The 21,296-nt window shown below is 36.0% G+C and overlaps 1 protein-coding gene across 2 annotated transcripts in view; it reads left to right on the forward strand.

The window, feature by feature from the left end:
• LOC139960861 (uncharacterized) overlaps positions 1-21,296 on the forward strand; it is a 165,069-nt gene that overhangs the window by 64,479 nt on the left and 79,294 nt on the right. For both annotated transcript variants that reach the window (XM_071959499.1, XM_071959500.1), the window contains exons 15-17: positions 4,107-4,244; positions 11,968-12,105; positions 19,099-19,268. In XM_071959499.1, coding sequence (XP_071815600.1) covers positions 4,107-4,244; positions 11,968-12,105; positions 19,099-19,268 — 446 coding nt within the window. The remainder of the gene's footprint in view (positions 1-4,106; positions 4,245-11,967; positions 12,106-19,098; positions 19,269-21,296) is intronic.

The following is a 21,296-nucleotide window of genomic DNA, read 5'->3' on the forward strand; positions in this document are numbered from 1 at the left end:
ATGCAGAACTGAAAACTATCAGTTTTAATAGTCACCCCTGCCAAGAGATGCAGCACTGAAAACTATCAGTTTAAATGTCATCCCTGCCAAGAGATGCAGCACTGAAAACTTTAAGTTTTAATAGTCACCCCTGCCAAGAGATGCAGAACTGAAAACTATAAGTTTTAATAGTCATCCCTGCCAAGAGATGCAGAACTGAAAACTTTAAGTTTTAATAGTCATCCCTGCCAAGAGATGCAGAACTGAAAACTATCAGTTTTAATAGTCACCCCTCCCAAGAGATGCAGCAGTGAAACCTATCAGTTTAAATGTCATCCCTGCCAAGAGATGCAGCACTGAAAACTTTAAGTTTTAATAGTCACCCCTGCCAAGAGATGCAGAACTGAAAACTATCAGTTTTAATAGTCATCCCTGCCAAGAGATGCAGCACTGAAAACTTTTAGTTTTAATAGTCACCCCTGCCAAGAGATGCAGAACTGAAAACTATCAGTTTTAATAGTCACCCCTGCCAAGAGATGCAGTAGTGAAACCTATCAGTTTAAATGTCATCCCTGCCAAGAGATGCAGCACTGAAAACTTTAAGTTTTAATAGTCATCCCTGCCAAGAGATGCAGAACTGAAAACTATCAGTTTTAATAGTCACCCCTGCCAAGAGATGCAGCAGTGAAACCTATCAGTTTAAATGTCATCCCTGCCAAGAGATGCAGCACTGAAAACTTTAAGTTTTAATAGTCACCCCTGCCAAGAGATGCAGAACTGAAAACTATAAGTTTTAATAGTCATCCCTGCCAAGAGATGCAGCACTGTAAACTATCAATTTTAATAGTCACCCCTGCCAAGAGATGCAGCACTGAAAAATATCAGTTTAAATGTCACCCCTGCCAAGAGATGCAGCACTGAAAACTTTAAGTTTTAATAGTCATCCCTGCCAAGAGATGCAGCACTGAAAACTTTAAGTTTTAATAGTCATTCCTGCCAAGAGATGCAGAACTGAAAACTATCAGTTTTAATAGTCACCCCTGCCAAGAGATGCAGCAGTGAAACCTATCAGTTTAAATGTCATCCCTGCCAAGAGATGCAGCACTGAAAACTTTAAGTTTTAATAGTCACCCCTGCCAAGAGATGCAGAACTGAAAACTTTAAGTTTTAATAGTCATCCCTGCCAAGAGATGCAGAACTGAAAACTATCAGTTTTAATAGTCACCCCTGCCAAGAGATGCAGCACTGAAAACTATCAGTTTAAATGTCACCCCTGCCAAGAGATGCAGCACTGAAAACTATCAGTTTAAATGTCATCCCTGCCAAGAGATGCAGCACTGAAAACTTTAAGGTTTAATAGTCACCCCTGCCAAGAGATGCAGAACTGAAAACTATAAGTTTGAATAGTCATCCCTGCCAAGAGATGCAGCACTGAAAACTATCAGTTTTAATAGTCATCCCTGCCAAGAGATGCAGAACTGAAAACTATCAGTTTTAATAGTCACCCCTCCCAAGAGATGCAGCAGTGAAACCTATCAGTTTAAATGTCATCCCTGCCAAGAGATGCAGCACTGAAAACTTTAAGTTTTAATAGTCACCCCTGCCAAGAGATGCAGAACTGAAAACTATCAGTTTTAATAGTCATCCCTGCCAAGAGATGCAGCACTGAAAACTTTTAGTTTTAATAGTCACCCCTGCCAAGAGATGCAGAACTGAAAACTATCAGTTTTAATAGTCACCCCTGCCAAGAGATGCAGCAGTGAAACCTATCAGTTTAAATGTCATCCCTGCCAAGAGATGCAGCACTGAAAACTTTAAGTTTTAATAGTCATCCCTGCCAAGAGATGCAGCACTGAAAACTTTAAGTTTTAATAGTCATCCCTGCCAAGAGATGCAGAACTGAAAACTATAAGTTTTAATAGTCATCCCTGCCAAGAGATGCAGCACTGTAAACTATCAATTTTAATAGTATAATCCCTGCCAAGAGATGCAGCACTTAAAACTAAGTTTAATAGTCATCCCTGCCAAGAGATGCAGAACTGAAAACTATAAGTTTAAAAGTCATCCCTGCCAAGAGATGCAGCACTGAAATCTTTAAGTTTTAATAGTCACCCCTGCCAAGAGACGCAGAACTGATAACTATCAGTTTTAATAGTCATCCCTGCCAAGAGATGCAGCAGTGAAACCTATCAGTTTTGATGAGTCATCCCTGCCAAGAGGTGCAGAAGTGAAAATTCAAATTATAAGTTTTAATAGTCATCCTTGCCAAGCTAGTCAAACTTGAGCTGAACAGATTGCAGAGCTGAACAGACTGCATTTTCCTGATGACTATGTTCACATCCAATAAGTCAGAACTGTTCTATTCTTTAGTAAAGGAACTGAGGGTATTGGCATCAAACAAGACATGTGGACGGGTCTGGTTAGCAACCCATAACATTTGGCCAGTCTAAGCCCTCAAAGCATCTACTTCACTTTTCACTAGTGGGTCCTTTTCTCACTGTGGCTCTTACTTTTCACACAGGGATAATTTATAGATGCCTAATGTAGGCTTCCTGGCCAAGTTCAAGGCAACCTGTCTTCTTGGAAAGGTGTAGACCAACATACAAAAATTTGTCCTGGATACCCATTAGCTAATTTTGGTTGGTCCCCAGAGTAACCTTTCATTACACATGCAAATTAAAACTCAACTCAGCCTAATAATATAGGGGCATACATAAGCCTATTGTGTATAGGCTATGCTGGCCTTCGGTAAGACTGTTAAGTACTGTTCGTTAACTGTGAACTGATTTAAATGGCTGCGTATTTAACTTACTACTTATATCCTAAAATTGTTCTTTAAAATCAACATTTGCGATGTTTTCCCCTAATGTTGTTTTCTAATTTTCTATGTAAAAGTTTTGTAACTTGCAAGAATGCAACTCTAGCACCTTTCAAGCCTAACAGTGCAATGCCCGCCCATTGAAAAAATTGCTTAGGCCATACAGTACAGTGTGAACATTAAACAGTAAACCAACACAGTTGATCAAAACTTTCTAGGGGGAATAGTCACAGATTTACCCAAATTTTGTTCTTAGACACATCAAGATAGAAGACATGAAATTATGGAAGAATGCACATGAAGTTTTTTCTCCCATTCTTTACATCATAAATTAAAAAAAAAATGTAACAAAAATGGAGAACAAGTGTTAATGATTTTTACAAATTTCCAGAATGGGTAGTAGTGGCTTTGACATGGTATTTAAAACAAACTGTTGTGTCAGTTGTGTTATGATTACCAGGTTCTTCATCCACCTGAGGCATAGGCTATATCAAATCAGGCCTTAACTTGACATGTCAGCTAAGTTTAATATGACCACAATGATGTTTGTAGTACTTATAGACAGCATAATTCAGCACTATTTTCGTTTTAGAAATTGTTGCACCAAGTTCAGTGAAAAATCAATTAACATTCTCAAGGCAGTTTGCTATGTTTCCATTGTTGGTTCTGATTCAGAAGGCATTCCTCCATATTGCTTCAGTGATTTAAAAAAATGGAAAATGTTGCAACCTTTATTGTAAACCATATTTGCTTCATGCTACAACTCCCTTCAGATATGTCTGTTTTACAGAATACTATAGTACAACAGCTTATCTCAAATGGTAACTGACTTTTAAATAAGCTTACTAAAATTTGTATGTTTTGTGTCATTCAAAGGATATGCTATATCGTGTTTGGTCTAACCTACTTTACTATGGCAGTATCTGGGGAGAAATACAATATAGCTAGATCTCAACAACTTTTCAACAAAGCAAGAAAAGTTTGCTGTTGTATGAACTCTAATTTGTCAAATGTCACATCTCGTTTAGATTTAAACAACTTGGCTTGGTTCTGAACATATGTCATTGCTTTCACTGTTTCAACTAGAATTCTCAGAGGATATGCCTTTCAGAACACTCTTTTACTCTTTTTATTGATTATAATTGTTGTTTATAATCCACTTTCCATACTGCAACAATTACTTGATGATATCCTTTGTGCTTATGTTGGTATTTCTTCTTACTGCTTGGATGCAAGTTTTCTCTCTCTTTGCAAAGATTTAAATATGATTAAGTATATAACAGCTAGCAATTACATCAAATACTTCTAGAATCAAAACAGATTTCATGAGGTTCAACTACAGTCCCAGAAACTGGAGCAAGAGCTTGCCTTCAGCAAAGACCAACATAATCATCAAACGAGTGGCAAAGATGATCTGCTTACTAAACTCCAACAAGAAGTTGAAAAGGTTTGTTAATTTTCATAAATTCATGGTTTCTTGCAAGAGTATGATCATTAAAGGAGACAGCAAACCCAACAATCATGATTGCTGTAGTATGTGATAGAGAAGAATGTCAGAAAACACAACAATCATGATTGCTGTAGTATGTGATAGAGAAGAATGTCAGCAAACACAACAATCATGATTGCTGTAGTATGTGATAGAGGAGAATGTCAGTAACCACAACAATCATGATTGCTCTTGTATGTGACAGAGAAGAATGTCGGCAACCACAACAATCATGATTGCTCTTGTATGTGGAAGATTAGATTGTCAGCAACCACAACAATCATGATTGCTGTAGTATGTGATAGAGAAGAATGTCAGCAAACACAACAATCATGATTGCTGTAGTATGTGATAGAGAAGAATGTCAGCAAACACAACAATCGTGATTGCTCTTGTATGTGATAGAGAAGAATGTCAGCAACCACAACAATCATGATTGCTGTAGTATATGATAGAGAAGAATGTCAGCAAACACAACAATCATGATTGCTGTAGTATGTGATAGAGAAGAATGTCAGCAACCACAACAATCATGATTGCTGTAGTATGTGATAGAGAAGAATGTCGGCAACCACAACAATCATGATTGCTCTTGTATGTGGTAGAGAAGATTGTCAGCAACCACGACAATCATGATTGCTCTTGTATGTGATAGAGAAGGATGTCAGCAACCACAACAATCATGATTGCTGTAGTATGTGATAGAGAAGAATGTCAGCAAACACAACAATCATGATTGCTCTAGTATGTGATAGAGAAGAATGTCAGCGAACACAACTATCATGATTGCTCTAGTATGTGATAGAGAAGAATGTCAGCAAACACAACAATCATGATTGCTGTAGTATGTGATAGAGAAGAATGTCAGCAACCACAACAATCATGATTGCAGTAGTATGTGATAGAGAAGAATGTCGGCAACCACAACAATCATGATTGCTCTTGTATGTGGTAGAGAAGAATGTCAGCAACCACGACAATCATGATTGCTGTAGTATGTGATAGAGAAGGATGTCAGCAACCACAACAATCATGATTGCTGTAGTATGTGATAGAGAAGAATGTCAGCAAACACAACAGTCATGATTGCTCTAGTATGTGATAGAGAAGAATGTCAGCGAACACAACTATCATGATTGCTCTAGTATGTGATAGAGAAGAATGTCAGCAAACACAACAATCATGATTGCTGTAGTATGTGATAGAGAAGAATGTCAGCGAACACAACAATCATGATTGCTGTAGTATGTGATAGAGAAGAATGTCAGCGAACACAACAATCATGTTTGCTGTAGTATGTGATAGAGAAGAATGTCAGCAAACACAACAATCATGTTTGCTCTAGTATGTGATAGAGAAGAATGTCAGCAAACACAACAATCATGATTGCTGTAGTATGTAATAGAGAAGAATGTCAGCAACAACAACTATCATGATTGCTCTAGTATGTGATACAGAAGAATGTCAGCAACACAACAATCATGATTGCTGTAGTATGTGATAGAGAAGAATGTCAGCAAACACAACAATCTTGATTGCTGTAGTATGTGATAGAAAAGAATGTCAGCGAACACAACAATCATGATTGCTCTAGTATGTGATAGAGAAGAATGTCAGCAAACGCAACAATCATGATTGCTGTAGTATGTGGTAGAGAAGAATGTCAGCAACCACAACAATCGTGATTGTTGTAGTATGTGATAGAGAAGAATGTCAGCGAACACAACAATGATGATTGCTCTAGTATGTGATAGAGAAGAATGTCAGCAAACACAACAATCATGATTGCTGTAGTATGTGATAGAGAAGAATGTCAGCAAACACAACTATCATGATTGCTGTAGTATGTGATAGAGAAGAATGTCAGCAACCACAACAATCGTGATTACTGTAGTATGTGATAGAGAAGAATGTCAGCGAACACAACTATCATGATTGCTGTAGTATGTGATAGAGAAGAATGTCAGCAAACACAACAATCATGATTGCTCTAGTATGTGATAGAGAAGATTGTCAGCAAACACAACAATCATGATTGCTGTAGTATGTGATAGAGAAGAATGTCAGCAAACACAACAATCATGATTGCTGTAGTATGTGATAGAGAAGAATGTCAGCAACCACAACAATCATGATTGCTCTAGTATGTGATAGAGAAGAATGTCAGCAAACACAATCATGATTGCTCTAGTATGTGATAGAGGAGAATGTCAGCAACCACAATAATCATGATTGCTCTAGTATGTGATACAGAAGAATGTCGGCAACCACAACAATCATGATTGCTCTTGTATGTGATAGAGAAGAATGTCAGCAACCACAACAATCATGATTGCTGTAGTATGTGATAGAGAAGAATGTCGGCAAACACAACAATCATGATTGCTCTAGTATGTGATAGAGAAGAATGTCAGCAACCACAACTATCATGATTGCTCTAGTATGTGATAGAGAAGAATGTCAGCAAACACAACCATCATGATTGCTGTAGTATGTGATAGAGAAGAATGTCAGCAAACACAACAATCATGATTGCTCTAGTATGTGATAGAGAAGAATGTCAGCAGCACAACAATCATGATTGCTCTAGTATGTGATAGAGAAGAATGTCAGCAAACACAACAATCATGATTGCTGTAGTATGTGATAGAGAAGAATGTCAGCACACACAACTATCATGATTGCTCTAGTATGTGATACAGAAGAATGTCAGCAACACAACAATCATGATTGCTGTAGTATGTGATAGAGAAGAATGTCAGCAAACACAACTATCATGATTGCACTAGTATGTGATAGAGAAGAATGTCAGTAACCACAACAATCGTGATTGCTGTAGTATGTGATAGAGAAGAAAATCAGCGAACACAACAATCATGATTGCTGTAGTATGTGATAGAGAAGAATGTCAGCAAACACAACTATCATGATTGCTGAAGTATGTGATAGAGAAGAATGTCAGCAACCACAACAATCGTGATTGCTGTAGTATGTGATAGAGAAGAAAATCAGCGAACACAACAATCATGATTGCTCTAGTATGTGATAGAGAAGAATGTCAGCAAACACAACAATCATGATTGCTGTAGTATGTGATAGAGAAGAATGTCAGCAAACACAACTATCATGATTGCTGTAGTATGTGATAGAGAAGTATGTCAGCAACCACAACAATCGTGATTGCTGTAGTATGTGATAGAGAAGAATGTCAGCGAACACAACTATCATGATTGCTGTAGTGTGTGATAGAGAAGAATGTCAGCAAACACAACAATCATGATTGCTCTAGTATGTGATAGAGAAGATTGTCAGCAAACCCAACAATCATGATTGCTCTAGTATGTGATAGAGAAGAATGTCAGCAAACACAGCAATCATGATTGCTGCAGTATGTGATAGAGGAGAATGTCAGCAACCACAACAATCATGATTGCTCTAGTTTGTGGTAGAGAATATTGTCAGCAACCACAACAATCATGATTGCTCTAGTATGTGATAGAGAAGAATGTCAGCAAACACAACAATCATGATTGCTGCAGTATGTGATAGAGGAGAATGTCAGCAACCACAACAATCATGATTGCTATAGTATGTGATACAGAAGAATGTTAGCAAACACAACAATCATGATTGCTGCAGTATGTGATAGAGGAGAATGTCAGCAACCACAACAATCATGATTGCTCTAGTATGTGGTAGAGAATATTGTCAGCAAACACAACAATCATGATGGCTCTTGTATATGGTAGAAAAGATTGTCAGCAACCACAACAATCATGATTGCTGTAGTACGTGATAGAGAAGATTGTCAGCAAACACAGCAATCATGATTGCTCTAGTATGTGATAGAGAAGAATGTCGGCAAACACAACAATCATGATTGCTGCAGTATGTGATGGAGGAGAATGTCAGCAACCACAACAATCATGATTGCTCTAGTTTGTGATAGAGAAGAATGTCAACGAACACAACAATCATGATTGCTCTAGTATGTGATAGAGAAGATTGTCAGCAAACACAACAATCATGATTGCTCTAGTATGTGATAGAGAAGAATGTCAGCAAACACAACAATCATGATTGAGCTAGTATGTGGTAGAGAAGATTGTCAGCAACCACAACAATCATGATTGCTCTAGAAGAATGTCAGCAAACACAACAATCATGATTGCTCTAGTATGTGATAGAGAAGATTGTCAGCAAACACAGCAATCATGATTGCTCTAGTATGTGATAGAGAAGAATGTGGGCAAACACAACAATCATGATTGCTGCAGTATGTGATAGAGGAGAATGTCAGCAACCACAACAATCATGATTGCTCTAGTTTGTGATAGAGAAGAATGTCAGCAACCACAACAATCATGATTGCTCTAGTATGTGATAGAGAGGAGTGTCAGCAAACACAACAATCATGATTGCTCTAGTATGTGATAGAGAAGAATGTCAGTGAACACAACAATCATGATTGCTCTAGTAAGTGATACAGAAGATTGTCAGCAAACACATCAATCATAATTGCTCTAGTATGTGATAGAGAAGAATGTCAGCAAACACAACAATCATGATTGCACTAGTATGTGGTAGAGAAGATTGTCAGCAACCACAACAATTATGATTGCTGCAGTATGTGATAGAGGAGAATGTCAGCAACACAACAATCATGATTGCTCTAGTATGTGATAGAGAAGAATGTCAGCAAACACAACAATCATGATTGCTCTATTATGTGATAGAGAAGAATGTCAGCAAACACAACAATCATGATTGCGCTAGTATGTGGTAGAGAAGAATGTCAGCAACCACAACAATCATGATTGCTGTAGTATGTGATAGAGAAGAATGTCAGCAACCACAACAATCATGATTGCTGAAGTTTGGAATAGAGAAGAATGTCAGCAAACACAACAATCATGATTGCTGTAGTACGTGATAGAGAAGATTGTCAGCAAACACAGCAATCATGATTGCTCTAGTATGTGATAGAGAAGAATGTCGGCAAACACAACAATCATGATTGCTGCAGTATGTGATAGAGGAGAATGTCAGCAACCACAACAATCATGATTGCTCTAGTTTGTGATAGAGAAGAATGTCAACGAACACAACAATCATGATTGCTCTAGTATGTGATAGAGAAGATTGTCAGCAAACACAACAATCATGATTGCTCTAGTATGTGATAGAGAAGAATGTCAGCAAACACAACAATCATGATTGAGCTAGTATGTGGTAGAGAAGATTGTCAGCAACCACAACAATCATGATTGCTCTAGTTTGTGATAGAGAAGAATGTCAGCAAACACAACAATCATGATTGCTCTAGTATGTGATAGAGAAGATTGTCAGCAAACACAGCAATCATGATTGCTCTAGTATGTGATAGAGAAGAATGTGGGCAAACACAACAATCATGATTGCTGCAGTATGTGATAGAGGAGAATGTCAGCAACCACAACAATCATGATTGCTCTAGTTTGTGATAGAGAAGAATGTCAGCAACCACAACAATCATGATTGCTCTAGTATGTGATAGAGAGGAGTGTCAGCAAACACAACAATCATGATTGCTCTAGTATGTGATAGAGAAGAATGTCAGCAAACAAAACAATCATGATTGCAGTAGTATGTGATAGAGAAGATTGTCAGCAACCACAACAATCATGATTGCTCTAGTATATGATAGAAAAGATTGTCAGTAAACACAACAATCATGATTGCTCTTGTATGTGATAGAGAAGAATGTCAGCAACCACAACAATCATGATTGCTCTAGTATGTGTACAGTGACATAAGGATATTAGCTGTGTTATCTTGTGAATATGAGTACAGTGACATAAGGATATTAGCTGTGTTATCTTGTGAATATGAGAACAGTGACAGATATTAGCTGTGTTATCTTGTAAGTATGAGTACAGTGATGTCATTAGGATATTAGCTGTGTTATCTTGTGAGTATGAGTACAGTGACATTAGGATATTAGCTGTGTTATCCTGTGAATATGAGTACAGTGACAGATATTAGCTGTGTTATCTTGTGAGTATGAGTACAGTGATGTCATTAGGATATTAGCTGTGTTATCTTGTGAGTATGAGTACAGTGATGTCATTAGGATATTAGCAGTGTTATCTTGTGAATATGAGTACAGTGACAGATATTAGCTGTGTTATCTTGTGAGTATGAGTACAGTGCTGTCATTAGGATATTAGCAGTGTTATCTTGTGAATATGAGTACAGTGACAGATATTAGCTGTGTTATCTTGTGAGTATGAGTACAGTGCTGTCATTAGGATATTAGCAGTGTTATCTTGTGAATATGAGTACAGTGACAGATATTAGCTGTGTTATCTTGTGAGTATGAGTACAGTGATGTCATTAGGATATTAGCTGTGTTATCTTGTGAGTATGAGTACAGTGATGTCATTAGGATATTAGCAGTGTTATCTTGTGAATATGAGTACAGTGACAGATATTAGCTGTGTTATCTTGTGAGTATGAGTACAGTGCTGTCATTAGGATATTAGCAGTGTTATCTTGTGAATATGAGTACAGTGACAGATATTAGCTGTGTTATCGAGTGAGTATGAGTACAGTGCTGTCATTAGGATATTAGCAGTGTTATCTTGTGAATATGAGTACAGTGACAGATATTAGCTGTGTTATCTTGTGAGTATGAGTACAGTGATGTCATTAGGATATTAGCTGTGTTATCCTGTGAATATGAGTACAGTGACAGATATTAGCGTGTTATCTTGTGAATATGAGTACAGTGACAGATATTAGCTGTGTTATCTTGTGAGTATGAGTACAGTGATGTCATTAGGATCTTAGCAGTGTTATCTTGTGAGTATGAGTACAGTGATGTCATTAGGATATTAGCTGTGTTATCTTGTGAATATGAGTACAGTGACAGATATTAGCTGTGTTATCTTGTGAGTATGAGTACAGTGATGTCATTAGGATCTTAGCAGTGTTATCTTGTAAGTATGAGTACAGTGATGTCATTAGGATCTTAGCAGTGTTATCTTGTGAGTATGAGTACAGTGATGTCATTAGGATATTAGCTGTGTTATCTTGTGAATATGAGTACAGTGACAGATATTAGCTGTGTTATCTTGTGAGTATGAGTACAGTGATGTCATTAGGATCTTAGCAGTGTTATCTTGTGAGTATGAGTACAGTGATGTCATTAGGATATTAGCTGTGTTATCCTGTTAATATGAGTACAGTGACAGATATTAGCTGTGTTATCTTGTGAGTATGAGTACAGTGATGTCATTAGGATATTAGCAGTGTTATGCTCTGAGTTTACAGTGACATTATAATGATGTTAACTGTGTTATCCTTTGAGTGTGAGTACAATGGTTCCAGGGACAACAGTCATATTATACTCTGAGTGTGAATCCAGTTATGTAATAAAGACATTTGCTGTTTTTTCCTGTGTTTATGGAGTACAGCAGTGCTAGGGCATCAACAGGGTTATTTAATGAGGCTGTGGTCAGTGATACTTTGGGCATCATCAGTGGGTTTTTTCTGTGAGTTTGAAGACAGGACACTTTATTTTGTGAAGTTTGAGCAGAGTGATGTTAGAGATGTTAGAATGCCTGTGTCAGCAGTTGGGTTTTAACTGAAAAACATTTCTCAAAGCTAAAGCAATCTACAATCTTCATTTGTTTTATAGTTAAGAATATCTAAAGAAGACAAGGAGAAGGAATTGGAAATTTGCAAAAAGGATTTATCGGATCAGAAAAATAAGTTGGATGAAAACCAGAGGTATCAAGAGCAAAACTTAACAAGCATTAAAGCAGAACTAACTAAGGTAAGATTAAGTGTATAAAGCAATATAAGCTTGAACAGTTAATCTCATTTCAGTGACATGATAGCAATACTAAGGCTTTTAGTCAGCACTATAACCGCCACATTTCAGAACAAAGGTAAGATAAAGTGAATAAAACAAAGGTAAGATAAAGTGAATAAAGCAATATAAGCTTGAACATATAATCTCATTTCAGTGACATGATAGCAATACTAAGGCTTTTAGTCAGCACTATAACCGCCACATTTCAGAACAAAGGTAAGATAAGTATCTAACAAAGGTAAGATAAAGTGAATAAAGCAATATAAGCTAGAACAGTTAATCTCATTTCAGTGACATGATAGCAATACTAAGGCTTTTAGTCTGCACTATAACCACCACATTTCAGAACAAAGGTAAGATAAGTATCTAACAAAGGTAAGATAAAGTGAATAAAGCAATATAAGCTAGAACAGTAATCTCATTTCAGTGACATGATAGCAATACTAAGGCTTTTAGTCAGCACTATAACCACCACATTTCAGAACAAAGGTAAGATAAGTATCTAACAAAGGTAAGATAAAGCGAATAAAGCAATATAAGCTTGAACAGTTAATCTCATTTCAGTGACATGATAGCAATACTAAGGCTTTTAGTCAGCACTATAACCGCCACATTTCAGAACAAAGGTAAGATACGTATCTAACAAAGGTAAGATAAAGTGTATAAAGCAATATAAGCTAGAACATTTAATCTCATTTCAGTGACATGATAGCAATACTAAGGCTTTTAGTCAGCACTATAACCGCCACATTTCAGAACAAAGGTAAGATAAGTATCTAACAAAGGTAAGATAAAGTGAATAAAGCAATATAAGCTAGAACAGTTAATCTCATTTCAGTGACATGATAGCAATACTAAGGCTTTTAGTCTGCACTATAACCACCACATTTCAGAACAAAGGTAAGATAAGTATCTAACAAAGGTAAGATAAAGTGAATAAAGCAATATAAGCTAGAACATTTAATCTCGTTTCAGTGACATGATAGCAATACTAAGGCTTTAAGTCAGCACTATAACTGCCACATTTCAGAACAAAGGTAAGATAAGTATCTAACAAAGGTAAGATAAAGTGAATAAAGCAATATAAGCTAGAACAGTAATCTCATTTCAGTGACATGATAGCAATACTAAGGCTTTTAGTCAGCACTATAACCACCACATTTCAGAACAAAGGTAAGATAAGTATCTAACAAAGGTAAGATAAAGCGAATAAAGCAATATAAGCTTGAACAGTTAATCTCATTTCAGTGACATGATAGCAATACTAAGGCTTTTAGTCAGCACTATAACCGCCACATTTCAGAACAAAGGTAAGATACGTATCTAACAAAGGTAAGATAAAGTGTATAAAGCAATATAAGCTAGAACATTTAATCTCATTTCAGTGACATGATAGCAATACTAAGGCTTTTAGTCAGCACTATAACCGCCACATTTCAGAACAAAGGTAAGATAAGTATCTAACAAAGGTAAGATAAAGTGAATAAAGCAATATAAGCTAGAACAGTTAATCTCATTTCAGTGACATGATAGCAATACTAAGGCTTTTAGTCTGCACTATAACCACCACATTTCAGAACAAAGGTAAGATAAGTATCTAACAAAGGTAAGATAAAGTGAATAAAGCAATATAAGCTAGAACATTTAATCTCGTTTCAGTGACATGATAGCAATACTAAGGCTTTAAGTCAGCACTATAACTGCCACATTTCAGAACAAAGGTAAGATAAGTATCTAACAAAGGTAAGATAAAGTGAATAAAGCAATATAAGCTAGAACAGTTAATCTCATTTCAGTGACATGATAGCAATACTAAGGCTTTTAGTCAGCACTATAACCACCACATTTCAGAACAAAGGTAAGATAAGTATCTAACAAAGGTAAGATAAAGTGAATAAAGCAATATAAGCTAGAACATTTAATCTCGTTTCAGTGACATGATAGCAATACTAAGGCTTTTAGTCAGCACTATAACCGCCACATTTCAAAACAAAGGTATGATAAGTATCTAACGAAGGTAAGATAAAGTGAATAAAGCAATATAAGCTAGAACAGTTAATCTCATTTCAGTGACATGATAGCAATACTAAGGCTTTAAGTCAGCACTATAACTGCCACATTTCAGAACAAAGGTAAGATAAGTATCTAACAAAGGTAAGATAAAGTGAGTAAAGCAATATAAGCTAGAACAGTTAATCTCATTTCAGTGACATGATAGCAATACTAAGGCTTTTAGTCAGCACTATAACCACCACATTTCAGAACAAAGGTAAGATAAGTATCTAACGAAGGTAAGATAAAGTGAATAAAGGCAATATAAGCTAGAACATTTAATCTCGTTTCAGTGACATGATAGCAATACTAAGGCTTTAAGTCAGCACTATAACCGCCACATTTAAGAACAAAGATAAGATAAGTATCTAACGAAGGTAAGATAAAGTGAATAAAGCAATATAAGCTAGAACATTTAATCTCGTTTCAGTGACATGATAGCAATACTAAGGCTTTAAGTCAGCACTATAACCGCCACATTTCAGAACAAAGGTAAGATAAGTATCTAACAAAGGTAAGATAAAGTGAATAAAGCAATATAAGCTAGAACAGTTAATCTCATTTCAGTGACATGATAGCAATACTAAGGCTTTTAGTCATCACTATAACCGCCACATTTCAGAACAAAGGTAAGATAAGTATCTAACAAAGGTAAGATAAAGTGTATAAAGCAATATAAGCTAGAACAGTTAATCTCATTTCAGTGACATGATAGCAATACTAAGGCTTTTAGTCTGCACTATAACCACCACATTTTAGAACAAAGGTAAGATAAGTATCTAACAAAGGTAAGATAAAGTGAATAAAGCAATATAAGCTAGAACATTTAATCTCGTTTCAGTGACATGATAGCAATACTAAGGCTTTAAGTCAGCACTATAACCGCCACATTTAAGAACAAAGATAAGATAAGTATCTAACGAAGGTAAGATAAAGTGAATAAAGCAATATAAGCTAGAACATTTAATCTCGTTTCAGTGACATGATAGCAATACTAAGGCTTTAAGTCAGCACTATAACCGCCACATTTCAGAACAAAGGTAAGATAAGTATCTAACAAAGGTAAGATAAAGTGAATAAAGCAATATAAGCTAGAACAGTTAATCTCATTTCAGTGACATGATAGCAATACTAAGGCTTTTAGTCATCACTATAACCGCCACATTTCAGAACAAAGGTAAGATAAGTATCTAACAAAGGTAAGATAAAGTGTATAAAGCAATATAAGCTAGAACAGTTAATCTCATTTCAGTGACATGATAGCAATACTAAGGCTTTTAGTCTGCACTATAACCACCACATTTTAGAACAAAGGTAAGATAAGTATCTAACAAAGGTAAGATAAAGTGAATAAAGCAATATAAGCTAGAACATTTAATCTCGTTTCAGTGACATGATAGCAATACTAAGGCTTTAAGTCAGCACTATAACCGCCACATTTCAGAACAAAGGTAAGATAAGTATCTAACAAAGGTAAGATAAAGTGAATAAAGCAATATAAGCTAGAACATTTAATCTCGTTTCAGTGACATGATAGCAATACTAAGGCTTTTAGTCAGCACTATAACCGCCACATTTCAAAACAAAGGTAAGATAAGTATCTAACGAAGGTAAGATAAAGTGAATAAAGCAATATAAGCTAGAACAGTTAATCTCATTTCAGTGACATGATAGCAATACTAAGGCTTTAAGTCAGCACTATAACTGCCACATTTTAGAACAAAGGTAAGATAAGTATCTAACAAAGGTAAGATAAAGTGAATAAAGCAATATAAGCTAGAACATTTAATCTCATTTCAGTGACATGATAGCAGTATATACTAAGGCTTTTAGTCAGCACTATAACCACCACATTTCAGAACAAAGGTAAGATAAAGTGAATAAAACAAAGGTAAGATAAAGTGAATAAAGCAATATAAGCTTGAACATATAATCTCATTTCAGTGACATGATAGCAATACTAAGGCTTTAAGTCAGCACTATAACCGCCACATTTCAGAACAAAGGTAAGATAAGTATCTAACGAAGGTAAGATAAAGTGAATAAAGCAATATAAGCTAGAACATTTAATCTCATTTCAGTGACATGATAGCAATACTAAGGCTTTAAGTCAGCACTATAACCGCCACATTTCAGAACAAAGATAAGATAAGTATCTAACGAAGGTAAGATAAAGTGAATAAAGCAATATAAGCTTGAACAGTTTATCTCATTTCAGTGACATGATAGCAATACTAAGGCTTTTAGTCAGCACTATAACCGCCACATTTCAAAACAAAGGTAAGATAAGTATCTAACAAAGGTAAGATAAAGTGTATAAAGCAATATAAGCTAGAACAGTTAATCTCATTTCAGTGACATGATAGCAATACTAAGGCTTTTAGTCATCACTATAACCGCCACATTTCAGAACAAAGGTAAGATAAGTATCTAACAAAGGTAAGATAAAGTGTATAAAGCAATATAAGCTTGAACAGTTTATCTCGTTGCAGTGACATGACAGCAATACTAAGGCTATTTTGAAGCATTTTAACCACAATTAAGCATTTTCAAGAATACGATGACAGCAATGTTGCTTGTTCCAACAACATGGCTCCAACAATTGCTGTGGTGTATAAACAGAGTAAACTTAACAAGCTTCTTCATATGTATGACCACAACAATAAGCGATGGATAATATGACAGGAATAATATTATGACTGCAACAATTATTCTGGTGCAGACAATGTAACTTTTAAAACCCAATGGTATTATTTTATATAAGATATTGTTGATTGAATGTAACCTACTTCCCTTACTCCAGGTAGGGAACCACAATATGTGATCTATGATGCCATCAGGGTAGGTGGTCTAAGCTGTACTTAGGCTATCAATCTTCCTCTTGATTTATCCTAGAAACCTGATACTTACTAAGAACATGATCAGTGACAACAAGCAGGATTGCTTCAAGAGTATTATAACAACAAGATATGATCAGTGACTACAAGCAAGATTGCTTTAAGAGTATTATCACAACAACAATATGATCAGTGACAACAAGCAGGATTGCTTCAAGAGTATTATTACAACAAGATATGATCAGTGACTACAAGCAGGACTGCTTTAAGAGTATTATCACAACAACAATATGATCAGTGACAACAAGCAGGATTACTTCAAGAGTATTATTACAACAAGATATGATCAGTGACAGCAAGCATGATTACTTCCAGAGTATTATTACAACAAGATATGATCAGTGACTACAAGCAAAATTGCTTTAAGAGTATTATCACAGCAACAATATGATCAGTGACAGCAAGCATGATTACTTCCAGAGTATTATTACAACAAGATATGGTCAGTGACTACAAGCAAGATTGCTTTAAGAGTATTATCACAGCAACAATATGATCAGTGACAGCAAGCATGATTACTTCAAGAGTATTATTACAACAAGATATGGTCAGTGACTACAAGCAAGATTACTTCAAGAGTATTATTACAACAAGATATGATCAGTGACAACAAGCATTCATGCTTTAAGAGTATTATCACAGCAACAATATGATCAGTGACAACAAGCAGGATTGCTTCAAGAGTATTATTACAACAAGATATGATCAGTGACTACAAGCAGGACTGCTTTAAGAGTATTATCACAACAACAATATGATCAGTGACAACAAGCAGGATTGCTTCAAGAGTATTATTACAACAAGATATGATCAGTGACTACAAGCAGGACTGCTTTAAGAGTATTATCACAACAACAATATGATCAGTGACAACAAGCAGGATTACTTCAAGAGTATTATTACAACAAGATATGATCAGTGACAGCAAGCATGATTACTTCCAGAGTATTATTACAACAAGATATGATCAGTGACTACAAGCATTCATGCTTTAAGAGTATTATCACAGCAACAATATGATCAGTGACAGCAAGCATGATTACTTCAAGAGTATTATTACAACAAGATATGGTCAGTGACTACAAGCAAGATTGCTTTAAGAGTATTATCACAGCAACAATATGATCAGTGACAACAAGCAGGATTACTTTAAGAGTATTATTACAACAAGATATGATCAGTGACAACAAGCAGGATTGCTTTAAGAGTATTATCACAACAAGAATATGATCAGTGACAACAAGCATGATTGCTTCAAGAGTATTATTACAACAAGATATGATCGGTGACAACAATCAGGATTGCTTTAACAGTATTATCACAACAACAATATGATCAGTGACAACAAGCATGAATTGCTTCAAGGGTATTATTAAAACAAGATACGATCGGTGACAACAAGCAGGATTGCTTTAAGAGTATTATCACAACAACAATATGATCAGTGACAACAAGGATGATTACTTCAAGAGTATTATTACAACAAGATATGATCAGTGACAACAAGCATTCATGCTTTAAGAGTATTATCACAGCAACAATATGATCAGTGACAACAAGCAGGATTACTTCAAGAGTATTATTACAACAAGATATGATCAGTGACAACAGGCAAGATTGCTTTAAGAGTATTATCACAACAACAATATGATCAGTGACAACAAGCAGGATTGCTTTAACAGTATTATCACAACAAGAATATGATCAGTGACAACAAGCATGATTGCTTCAAGAGTATTATTACAACAAGATATGATCAGTGACACAAGCAGGATTGCTTTAAGAGTATTATCACAACAACAATATGATCAGTGACAACAAGCATGATTGCTTCAAGAGTATTATTACAACAAGATATGATCGGTGACAACAAGCATGATTGCTTCAAGAGATTATCACAACAAGAATATGATCAGTGACAACAAGCATGATTGCTTTAAGAGTGTACAGAATATCATCATAGTTATCACTTAACAAGTGAGTTGAAATAATTTATTTTACACAGATGGAGGGACTCTTGACAGAAAGCAAGTCTGAAATATCAGATCTGGAGAAACAACTTAGTGATTTACAGGCTCATATGAAGGAAGAAGGAAGTAATCTTGAGGAAACACAGTCCCAAGTAAGAGATAAGCAACGACAAATTCAAGAACAGGACAGATTATTAGCAGATAGGTAAAGTATACTGTCCAAAGATGTACAAGCTGTTGTATGCTTATAAGAATGTGTGAAAAGAAGCAGGGTACTGTAAGTAATAATTAAGTGGTCATATTCTTTTCATTTCTGTGAGGCGATTTCCTTTGATTAGTGATGAACACATGGTAGAATGAACTGTATAGATTGAACTGTATGCATATTAACATGGATTGAATGAACTCTGTGTAAGCTAATATGAATAGAATGAACTGTATGCATATTAAAAACATGAATACAATGAACTGTATGTATTGTTACAAAGTACATATATTATGAATTGGGGAAACGAACACAAGAAAGTAGATAAGAGAGGTAATCTTTAAAAATTAATCTAATCAGTGTCTCTTGGTGTATACTGACGACTTAACATAACTACATTACGTACCGGTACTTACTGTAGTTAACTTAGTGCGCGGAGGTACCTCTGGTTGGCTGGCTGCCGCTGGGCTCCTCGTTGGGGTGTCACATTCAAGGGAAGTCGGCAATCGCTATAGTTATATAGAGGGTGTGTCCGGAAGCCCCAGGAAAGCGTAAAGTTAATAACAGTTCAGGAAGAGAATATGTCCAAAAGAAAACAGGTCCAAAAGTGGTAGCAAGTAAGAGTCAAATACAGACAGGTTGGTATTATGAAGAAAGTCCAAAACGGAAAGGATGATCTACAGGGTTAGGCAGACCTCATAGTTATTTAACGTGGGGTAAGGCTAGTGCCACTCGGAGAAGAGAGGGTAGGCAGACCTCATAGTTATTTAACGTGGGGTAAGGCTAGTGCCACTCGGAAAATGTAACAGTCTGACACGGACCGTAAAGATACCCTTCAAAATACCCTACAGATAAAACAAGAGCCAATGCTTCCTTATCAATTGTAGAATAGTTTCTTTGACTCACATTTAATTTTTTAGAAAAGTAAATAACAGGATGTTCCAACTATTGTTCATCCTCTTGAAACAAAACTGCGGTGACTCAGATGCACTTGCATCAATTGTCATTTTAAATGGTTTCTGGAAACGTGGCGCCGCAAGTACAGGCTCACTAGTAGACCCTATGAGTTTTCAAATGTGGTCTGACAACTATCTGAATATATAAATTTATCTATAAATCTATAATATTATCTATTAATCTATAAATTTGACCTTCTTCGCTAAAAGGCTAGTGAGTGGACTGGCTACATGTCCTATAAAAACCTGTCATTCCCCAAAAAACACACTTTTTGTTTGAAGGAACTGGAAATTTATGAATTGCTTCAACATGACCAAGATACATTACGGAAGCCTTTCCTAGATCACTCTTTATAAGATTAAACGTTAAGTTGGCATTCTCAAGTCTCTCAAAGAAGCGTTGGTCTGATCTATGTGACAATGCCAAAATTGTTCTTCCTGGATTATCTTTAAGGGGCTGAAAACCATAGATTCATTTGGTGTTTCTCTAGTTGCAAACAGCACAAAGTCTATGCCTTTATCCCAATCCATCTGACTATTATGACAGTTAAGCTATAGCATACTGTATATTTAAGGGTTTGATGGTAGGCTCTAGTGCACCATGAGATTCGGGAGGGTAGGCAGATGACGCTGTTTGTTGAATACCTAATCGTTGCAAAACCTCTGAGAACAATCTGCTCATAAATTTGAACCTCGATGATGTTGTTCTTCCCTAGGAAGTCCAGCTCTGGTAAAGAACTTCAAAAGTGCATCAGAAACAGCCTTTGTTGTAATATTTCAGAGTGGGATTGCTTCAGGATATCTGGCAGCCACATCCATTATCATCAAAAGATACATAAAACCTGATCTGGTTTCAGAGAGTCAACCAACACAATCAATGATAACTTTATCAAAAGGCTGACCTACTGAGATGATATGAATGAGCGGAGCACTCTAAATTTTCTGGTTTCTAGGTTTACCTACAATTTGGTAGGTATCACAACTGCCAAAAAACATCTTTACATAACTTTGGCCAGCAGAAGTGTCGCAATATGCGATCTCTAGTCTTCCTCACACGTAAATGACCTATTAA

The sequence above is a fragment of the Apostichopus japonicus genome, chromosome 20 (assembly GCF_037975245.1).
Source record: "Apostichopus japonicus isolate 1M-3 chromosome 20, ASM3797524v1, whole genome shotgun sequence".
In the NCBI taxonomy this organism is placed as follows: Eukaryota; Metazoa; Echinodermata; class Holothuroidea; order Aspidochirotida; family Stichopodidae; genus Apostichopus; species Apostichopus japonicus.